At 48.4% G+C, this 10,032-nt stretch overlaps 1 protein-coding gene across 1 annotated transcript; it reads left to right on the forward strand.

Annotated features, from left to right (window-relative positions):
- Nucleotides 1-724: 724 nt before the first annotated feature.
- On the forward strand, nucleotides 725-8,377 carry LOC140845037 (uncharacterized). The gene is made up of 2 exons (XM_073218567.1): nucleotides 725-1,159; nucleotides 6,232-8,377. Exon 2 carries the CDS (start codon nucleotides 6,293-6,295, stop codon nucleotides 8,066-8,068), a length of 1,776 nt encoding a protein of 591 aa, XP_073074668.1. The 5' UTR covers nucleotides 725-1,159; nucleotides 6,232-6,292; the 3' UTR covers nucleotides 8,069-8,377.
- Nucleotides 8,378-10,032: the final 1,655 nt, after the last annotated feature.

A 10,032-nucleotide genomic window follows, 5' to 3' on the forward strand; every position in this document is an offset into this window, starting at 1 on the left:
CTCAGCCATTGGGGCACGGTTTTCGGGAGAAACCTTGGGTCACTCTCTATGGGCAGTTAGAGATCTCAACGCCACACTTGAGGGAGCCCTGACATACACTGCCGATTCCCTAGCCTTTCTCCAAAGACAGGTCACTTCGCTAGCTAAGGTCACCCTTCAAAACCGGCGGGCCCTAGATCTGCGTACAGCTGAGAAGGGTGGCACCAGCGTCTTCCTCTGGGAAGAGTGCTGCTATTACATCAACGAATCCGGCGTTGTAGAAACTGACATTACCAAACTCACCGACCTTGCCTCCAGTCTCCACTCTGCTTCCAATTCCAACCCATTCTCGTCAATACTAACAAACCCCCTCCTCACCTGGCTCTGGCCCATCGCAGGCCCCATAATAATCATTCTTCTCGCCTGTCTCTTCTTACCCTGTATAATAAAGTTCATCAAATCCCAAGTCGGAAAAATCTCTAATCAAGCTTTCAACCAGCTTTTACTCAGGAACTACTAGCTTCTGGCCACAGAATATCCCTCACCCTCACGTGATCTCCTCACCACACACTGAGATGGACCCCTCTCTCCACTGAAAACTGTTCCTAGAAACAATGGCTGCAGACGCCTGACTCCTGACACCCATATCCTCTTAGCACCATTGGAATAAACAGGTCCTCGACCTATGGTTACAGGGAACCTTCATTGATTTCCAAACCTGAAGAAGTCCACATCTACTCATCTGTTGGCAGCCGCGCTCAGAAAATAGCGCCCCATGCAGGGCAGCCGGAAGGCCCCGAACTTCCTAATGACAAATCATCCCACACCACTAAACTACATGCTAATTGCGCCTTGGCATAAGGACCAATGAGACCCACCAAATGGTTATGCTAATAAGGCATATGGAGCCACACCAACCAGGTCAGAGCATGAGAACTATATAAGCAAGCCTCTCCTTCCCCTCTGGGTCCTGCCCAACTCATTTGTTTCACAAAGAGCTGAAGAATAAAGCTTTCTGCAGAAGAATCCTGCTGTTGTTGCATGCTGTTCTTGCCGGCGAGGACAGGGCACGCGACAAGTGGTGCCGAATCCCGGGAACCAGAACATCACCGGCACAGGGAGGACCCTTCAGACATCTGGAGAGGATTCAGAACTGCAGGTCAGAAGAAAGCCCGGAGGGGTAAGTTCCGAGAGGCCCCTGCTTTTTAGGATGATGGTTGATGGTTCTCTGTAAATAAGGAGGCACCATGGGGAATGCACCGTCATTAGTCACGGCGCTGCAGACAGCTCTCAAAGAGCGAAACTTGAAGGTCTCCAGCAAAGTCTTAGGATCTTTTGTGAAGGAGATAGACCGTGTGGCCCCCTGGTTCATTTGTTCAGGGTCCCTCTCAATCCCGAGCTGGGACAAACTGGGGAAAGATCTTGATAGAGAGGAGGAGGAGGGTAGCCTGAGGGGAGGCACCAGGCCCCTCTGGAAACTGATTAGAGCTTGTCTGCAAGATGAGAGATGTGAAAAGGTAATAAAAGAAGGTCAGAGAGCATTGACAGATATCCAAGAGAGCATGTCAGAAACGGAACGGGAAACAGAGAGCGCGCGCGGCCGAAAAAAGGCCACAAAAACGAAGGTAAAGAAACCTCAGAGTGAGGGAGAAAGCCCGCCTAGGGCAAAAGCGAAAGAGCCCCGAGAAGCGAGTAACAATCGCCTCGGAGAAAATAGTAAATACCCCTGGAAAGAGTTGAGGGACCTCCAACTCTCCAATAGGGAATCTGAGGAGGAATTAACGTCCGCAGAGGAAGGGGAAGAAAATAAAACCGCAGAGTGTAGAAGTAAGGGAACCAGCAAAGTTGAAAAGCGGACCAAGGAAAAAATGAAAGCAGGGTGTCCCCCGACGCCCTTTGCCCCGCCACCTTACGTGAGTGGCGCACTCTCCTTTTGCCACCCAGATACTCTTCAGGCAATTAGACAAATGTTTCCTGTATTTGAGGATAACGGTGTACGCTCTCACCAGCCCCTGAGCCATAAACAAGTTAAGGAGTTAGCAGAATCCGTTCGGGCTTATGGAGTCAGTGCTAACTATACCATAGCACAAGTTGAGAGATTAACAGAGACAGCCATGACACCCGCAGACTGGCAATATGTAACTAAGGCATGCCTTTCTAGTATGGGGCAATACATAGAATGGAAGGCATTGTGGCATGATATCAGCATGACCCAGGCACGCGCAAACGCGGCCGAAGGACAGCCTGCATGGTCATATGATATGCTGACGGGCCAAGGACAGTGGGTAGCCGACCAGACCGCCTTCCCCTTACAGGTATATGCACAAATAAACACGTGCGCCGCCAAGGCATGGAAAGCCCTCACCAACAAAGGAGAAGTATCAGGCAATTTGACAAAAATTATTCAGGGGCTGAGCGAGCCATTTTCTGACTTTGTCGCTCGTATGATAGAGGCCGCAGGCAGAATATTTGGAGATCAGGAACAAGCAATGCCCCTAGTGGAGCAATTAGTGTTTGAACAATGTACCAAGGAATGCAGACAGGCGATAACACCCTGGAAACAAAAAGGGATACATGCCTGGTTGAAAGCCTGTAGAGAAATAGGAGGGCCACTCACCAATGCGGGCCTAGCCGCGGCCATATTACAGAGCCACAAACAAGCCAGGATCACTAACAGAAGTATCAAATGCTTTCAATGCGGGAAATTAGGACATATAAAGAGAGAGTGTAGGAGCCCAGCTTCAGAACAAACAACCCAAAAGACCCCTGAGTTGTGCCCTAAGTGTAAGAAAGGCAGGCATTGGGCTAATGAGTGCCGGTCTATTAAAGATATAGAAGGGAAACCCTTAGAGTTGCCAAAAAACGCCCAGAGGGGCCCCCGTCACCAGGGCCCGCAAATATATGGGGCAACCAGCACGCAAGTGTCATTCGGGAACAACCAGGCCCCCCAAGGAGAGCCACTTCAGGTTCCGCGGGATTGGACATCCGTGCCACCACCAGAATAGTGTTGACTCCACAGATGGGAGTTCAGCCTATCCCTTCAGACTTTAAAGGCCCCCTACCACCAAATACCATTGGGTTACTCCTAGGGCGCTCTTCTGCTGCATTGAAAGGCCTGGTAGTTCATCCCGGAGTCATAGATCAAGATTATGAAGGACAGGTAAAAATCATGTGTTCGGCTCCCAGAGGAATCTATCCTATATCCCCGGGAGACCGCATAGCCCAGCTCTTAGTTTTACCTAGTCTCCACGCCAATTATCCTGCTACCAACACGGAGAGGGGAGAAAGGGGCTTCGGCTCCTCTGACTGGGATTCAGCCTTCATAGTATTAGATTTAGCAGACAGACCAAAATTAACTCTTCAAATAGAGGGAAAGAGCTTTGAGGGAATCCTAGACACTGGAGCAGATAAAAGTATTATCTCTGCAACCTGGTGGCCCTCCAAGTGGCCTGTGACCCAATCCTCACATTCATTACAAGGTTTAGGATATGAGTCAAGCCCTTCAATTAGTGCCAAACCATTGAAATGGCGAGCCCCTGAAGGACAAGAGGGTACAGTCACCCCTTATGTACTCCCTCTACCGGTCAATTTATGGGGGAGGGATGTCATGAGAGACTTAGGCCTCAAACTCATTAATGAATACTCCACCCCCACCCAAGGCATGATGATGGACATGGGATACATCCCTGGCAAGGGGCTGGGGAAACACCAACAGGGACACATAGAGCCCATCCTGCCCAAAGTAAAGAATGACCGTCACGGCCTGGGTTTTTCATAGGGGCCATTGAAGATGCCATGCCCATACCTTGGCTCACAGAGGAGGCCGTATGGGTTCCTCAGTGGCCCCTATCCTCTGAAAAATTAGAAGCAGCTCATTGCTTAGTGCAAGAGCAGCTCCAAGTGGGACACCTAGAACCCTCTGTGTCCCCATGGAACACACCCATATTTGTAATCAGGAAAAAGTCAGGATCATGGAGGTTGCTTCATGATCTGAGAGCAGTAAATGCTCAAATGAGAATGCTTGGACCCGTACAACGGGGACTGCCACTCCTCTCTGCCTTACCCAAAGAATGGAAAGTGCTCATAATAGATATTAAAGATTGTTTCTTTTCTATACCTCTAAGCTCCAAGGACAGGGAAAGATTTGCTTTTACTTTGCCAGCTATTAACCATGAACAACCCGATGCCAGATTTCAGTGGAAGGTCCTCCCTCAAGGAATGGCAAATAGCCCCACCATATGTCAACTGTACGTTCAGCGAGCGCTAGACCCAATTCGTAAGACCTATCCCACGCTAAAGATCATCCATTACATGGATGACATCCTTCTTTGCTCCCCACAACCAGCGGAAATAGAAGAAGCATATATAGATCTCACTAGATCCCTAGAAAATTGGAGACTGAATATAGCAAGCGAGAAGGTCCAAAAATCTAGTGTTAGCAAATTCCTAGGAGCAACCATTTACACAGATGTAATTTGCCCCCAAAAGCTTGAGATAAGACATAATCAATTGCGAAATTTGAATGACTTCCAAAAACTCCTAGGGGATATTAATTGGTTGCGCCCATACTTAAAGATACCCACCACTGAATTGACTCCACTATTTAAAACCCTAGAAGGAGACCCACAACTAACGTCACCGCGCTCCCTCACACCTGAGGCATTACAAGCCATTCGCAAAGTAGAACAGGCTTTGATGACAGCACAATTAAATAGAGTGCAATCGAATGAACCCTTTGAGTTGTGTGTCCTTCCCACCCCAGAGCTGCCAACAGCAGTCTTATGGCAGCACGGCCCACTGATCTGGATTCATCCCCAAGCCTCTCAGGCTAGGACAATAGAGTACTATCCAGCAGCCGTGGCCAAACTTGCTTTGAGAGGAGTAAAAACCTCCATGACACATTTCGGAGAGGCTCCAGCTAAAATTATAACCCCTTACAGCGTAGAACAGATACAAGTATTATGTGCTATGAACGATGATTGGGCCATACTTGCTTACAGTTTCTCAGGAACCTTTGATAATCATTTCCCTAAACATCCCCTCATCAACTTCGCCAAAAATCATCTCCTAGTATTTCCTCGGGTCACTAGCCTAACCCCGCTGCCTCATGGAAAAACAGTTTACACGGACGGGTCTAAGACAGGCACAGGTGCCTATGTCCATGATGGCAAAGTTGTGACAAAAGGCTACACGCCTGACACTCCACAAATAGTGGAATGTCGCATAGTCTTAGAGGTCCTACAAATCTTTCCTGAACCTTTAAATATTGTGTCTGACTCCTGTTATGTAGTTAATGCAGTCAAATCTCTAGAAGTGGCCGGGCTAATCAAAGCGTCCAGCCCAGTAGCCACTTTGTTCAAACAGATACAATCAGCACTACTTCATAGGCAATCTCCTTTGTATATAACTCATATCAGAGCACATTCAGGCCTTCCCGGGCCTATGACCCAAGGCAACCACCTGGCAGACCTCGCAACCAGAAATATAGCTTTTCCCCTGCTAGACCCTATCACCACAGCTTCAAAATTCCATACACAATTTCATGTCACTGCCGAAACACTGCGCAAGCGGTTTAGCATAACCAGGGCCGAAGCTAGGAACATTGTCCTTAGCTGCCAACATTGCTGCAGCTTCCTTCCCACACCTCATGTTGGGATCAACCCCAGAGGTATTAAGCCTTTACAAGTTTGGCAAATGGATGTGACGCATATTTCGTCTTTTGGGAAACTGAAATATGTACATGTATCCGTGGATACTTGTTCAGGAGTCATCTTTGCCTCCCCATTGTCAGGAGAGAAAGCTTCCCATGTCATCCAGCACTGCCTTGAAGCTTGGAGCGCATGGGGGTTACCACAGATTCTGAAAACAGACAATGGCCCAGCCTATACCTCTACAAAATTTGCTCAATTTTGTCATCACATGGGGATAAAACATATCACTGGCCTTCCCTACAACCCACAGGGTCAAGGGATTGTGGAACGCGCGAACCGCACGCTCAAATCCTATTTACTTAAACAAAAAGGGGGAATTGAAGATATACCCCCCACACCAAAAACTGCCATAGCCCTAGCACTTTTCACTATAAATTTTTTGAATCTGGATGCTCAAAGCCATACAGCAGCGGATCGCCATAATCAGTGGCCAAAAGACCCACAAGAACTAGTAAAATGGAAGGACGTGTTATCTAACCAATGGAAGGGCCCGGATCCAATCATAATCAGATCCAGGGGAGCTGTGTGTGTTTTCCCCCAGGGTGAAGAAAATCCCTTCTGGATCCCGGAGCGCCTAACGAGGAAAGTCCTAAACAAAGGAGATGTCTTCGCTGTACCTCCTGACCCTGCTCCTGACACTGGAGACCCCGACTCAGGGAGTATTGAGATGGGGAATCCTGTCTGCCTTTCCTAAGCCTATGCCTGTCCGTTTCAATGCAGCCGTTTTTCCGCGCTTTTTCACTACCAATACTAGTATGAACTTGCCCTACTTAGTTAAAGACACCCTAGTAGCTCCCCTGGGAGAAAACCGATCCTTCGTAACTAATGGGTCATTATGCTTCACCACTCAGAATCTAGCTGGCTGTATCTCCCTGAAACGGAGGAAATACGGATGGTTCAGTGACATAATTCTAGAGGCCAGTAGCCTCCCCGTTATGTCAGCTAAATTTGAAGGGCCTAATAAGGAAGGGAGCCCGTCCTATAAGAACATGACTATCCACCAGATGGTTCTCTGGATCAATGGCACATTTGTACACTCTCCCAGGAACAATTCCACCAACAGGCCTCGTCAACCCAAATATGCCTCCCATTGTGTGGGCGACTATGAGGGAGAGCTGTGGCCCTGGACTGACTGTCAGTCAACTGTAGTAACGTGGGCAACTGAGAGGCAGGAGTTTACCATCTCCCCAAATATGGAGGGACGGCCAGCCAATGAGGCTTGGTGGCCAGTAAAGGTGCTCGAAGGCGAGTTTCGTCAGCAGCTGAGCATGAACCCCTTCCATAAATGGATGCTGTGTGGAGTCAATGGCTCGTGTACCGACCTCTCCCCCTTTTCCGCCCTCCAGGGTGGGGGAATCGGTGTAAAAAATATCACCTTTTGGTGCGAGAATAACCACATGCGCGCACACTGGAACATGATCATGACCCATAACAACGAGAACTACACGTGTTCAGCAAAATCAGGTCCAGAGTCACCTAATTCCCTTTTTCCACCTTCTCCAGTATGCGTATACCCCCCATTTCTGTTTATCTTATCCAATAGTAGCTTTGACTCCTGCTCCAATGAAACCTGCTTTCTGTCTCAGTGTTGGAATGCGCGTAACTTTACCAATGCTTTGGTAGTCCGCATCCCCCGTTGGGTCCCTGTTCCCGTAGACGCCCCTAACACCATGACTCTGTTTCGAGAAAGGCGCGATTTCGGTGTTACAGCCGCCATAGTGCTCCTGATCTCCGCGACCGCGGTCGCAGCCACCGCCGCTGGTATAGCTTTAGACACCTCCATCAAATCGGCTACAGAGCTCAATAACCTTGCAGCCTCAGTAGCTTCTGCCCTGGACCAACAGTCCACACTTGATGGCAAACTGAAAGGAGGAATAATGATCCTCAATCAACGCATAGATCTCGTGGAGGAACAAATGGAGGTGCTCTGGCAAATGGCCCAATTGGGATGTGAGCGGAAATATCGTGCCCTCTGCATCACTAGCATTCAATATAAAAATTTTACACGGGCAGCTAATCTGTCACGAGACCTGTCCCAGTATCTTTCAGGAAACTGGTCCCAAGACTTCGATGGGACACTAGAAGAGCTGCGGCGAGAAATTATCCACATCAACTCCACCCGTCTAGATATCTCCGTAGCGGAAGGACTCTCTTCCTGGTTCCTCAGAGCTCTCTCCCACGTCAAGGAGTGGGCGGGCATGGCTGGGATGGGCGTGTTCCTGCTTGGAGGTCTCATGCTCTTACTCTGGTTGTTATGCAGACTCCGCAACCAACATAAGCAGGACAAGGTGATCCTTGCTCAAGCCCTAATGGCGATAGACGTTGGCGCCTCTCCCCAAGTGTGGCTCAACATGCTTAAGAAGGAAGCTCGGCTTTAGCTTGAGGTAGCTCTTGCACCCTGAGCCCATGTGGCACTGCACCAGGCCCGAGTACCTCAATGCTTAATCACAGCTTTCTTTAAGAAGCTCATGGTGCAAGAGGGTTGAGAAAAAGGGTCCAAACCCTTTGTACCAAGCGGTCCCAACGCCAGCCAGAGGATGCGAGGCAAAGCACTGCAAGAGGTCTTGGACCCCTCTGAGAGGCATGCCTGACTGCATAGGGGTAGATGCCCAGAACCCCTCTCCAAAAAGGGGGCATCAGGAAGTATGATGGAGGTCAGGCCTCTGTCTCCGCCTCTGCTGGCAAGTTCCGCCTTGAGCTTCTGTTAGACAAAAAAGGGGGAGATGTTGGCAGCCGCGCTCAGAAAATAGCGCCCCATGCAGGGCAGCCGGAAGGCCCCGAACTTCCTAATGACAAATCATCCCACACCACTAAACTACATGCTAATTGCGCCTTGGCATAAGGACCAATGAGACCCACCAAATGGTTATGCTAATAAGGCATATGGAGCCACACCAACCAGGTCAGAGCATGAGAACTATATAAGCAAGCCTCTCCTTCCCCTCTGGGTCCTGCCCAACTCATTTGTTTCACAAAGAGCTGAAGAATAAAGCTTTCTGCAGAAGAATCCTGCTGTTGTTGCATGCTGTTCTTGCCGGCGAGGACAGGGCACGCGACACTCATCCTTACTGCGGGGAGTCCTATCAACCCTTTCCTCCCAATCCTCAAGCCCTCACTCCCTTCTCCGCCCCTGTTCAGCAGGAAGCAGCCAGAGAGAAAGCAACATCCACAACCCCATAGAGGAGAAAGGGGGGAATGAAGGGCCCCCGCCAGTAAGATGGCAAACTTCCGGCTTCTCTTCGGGGTCCTCGGTTCCCGCTGGCGCCACCTGAAGCCCAATCACCTCTCGCTCCCCTCCCAATCCCAGCACCTAACCAACAGCCACCAGCCCCGTAGAAGTGACACCTCAATCAATTCATGCCCCTTCCTATATAACCCAGCACCTTTCCCTAATAAAGCGGAATTCTCCAGTGAATTGCTGCTATATGTCGCTCCTTTCCTTTCAAAAATAATGTCTTCAGCAAGATTTTCCTGGGTCTCTCCTTTGTGTACATATTATTAAAGTTTCATTTATTTTCCTCTTTTAATCTGTCTTATACCAATTTAATTATTAGACGAGCCAAAAGAACCTAGAAGGGTAGTAGAAAAATTTTTCCTCCCCTCTACTTTATTGGAATATGAATATGATCTCTTTTCTAAAAACCAATTTGGGACCAATACTGGAAAGTTTCTTTGGTTGAAAGAACCTGTTGTTCATATTCCTCTCAGGTTGCAAAATATTGAGATTTGCAATATTGATAAAATTCTATAATTTTATCATCTAATTATTTTTTAATAATTTTGATTCATGCTCAATTCATTTTTTAAGTATTATTTTATCAAGCATTTCATTTCAACATTTATAAATCAAATTCTCAGTAAGGATATCCTTGGTGATTTTCAAAAGCAGTGCTATGAAAAGCCTAAGGAAAGTGACCCATGAACCCAAGCATTAAACAAAACTTGAAAAATACAGAAGTAAAAGTTTCAGGGAAGCTTGGACTGCTTGTGAAAGGAAAGGAGCGACACATAGCAGCAATTCACCAGAGAGTTCCGCTTTATTAGGGAAAGGTGCTGGGTTATATAGGAAGGGGCATGAATTGATTGAGGTGTCACTTCTTCGGGGCTGGTGGCTGTTGGCTAGGTGCTGGGACTGGGAGGGGGGTGAGAGGTGATTGGGCTTCAGGTGGCGCCGACGGGAACTGAGGACCCCGAAGAGAAGCCGGAAGTTTGCCATCTTACTGGTGGGGACCCTTCAGCCTGGCTTCTAACAAAAAATTGAGGGTAGCATAGGAAGGAAACAGGGATTTCACTCAGAGTCCAGGAATAAGAGTTGGTAAAATAGGCTAGATCATCCTTTCTT

Source organism: Manis javanica, chromosome 12 (genome assembly GCF_040802235.1).
Source record: "Manis javanica isolate MJ-LG chromosome 12, MJ_LKY, whole genome shotgun sequence".
NCBI lineage: Eukaryota > Metazoa > Chordata > Mammalia > Pholidota > Manidae > Manis > Manis javanica.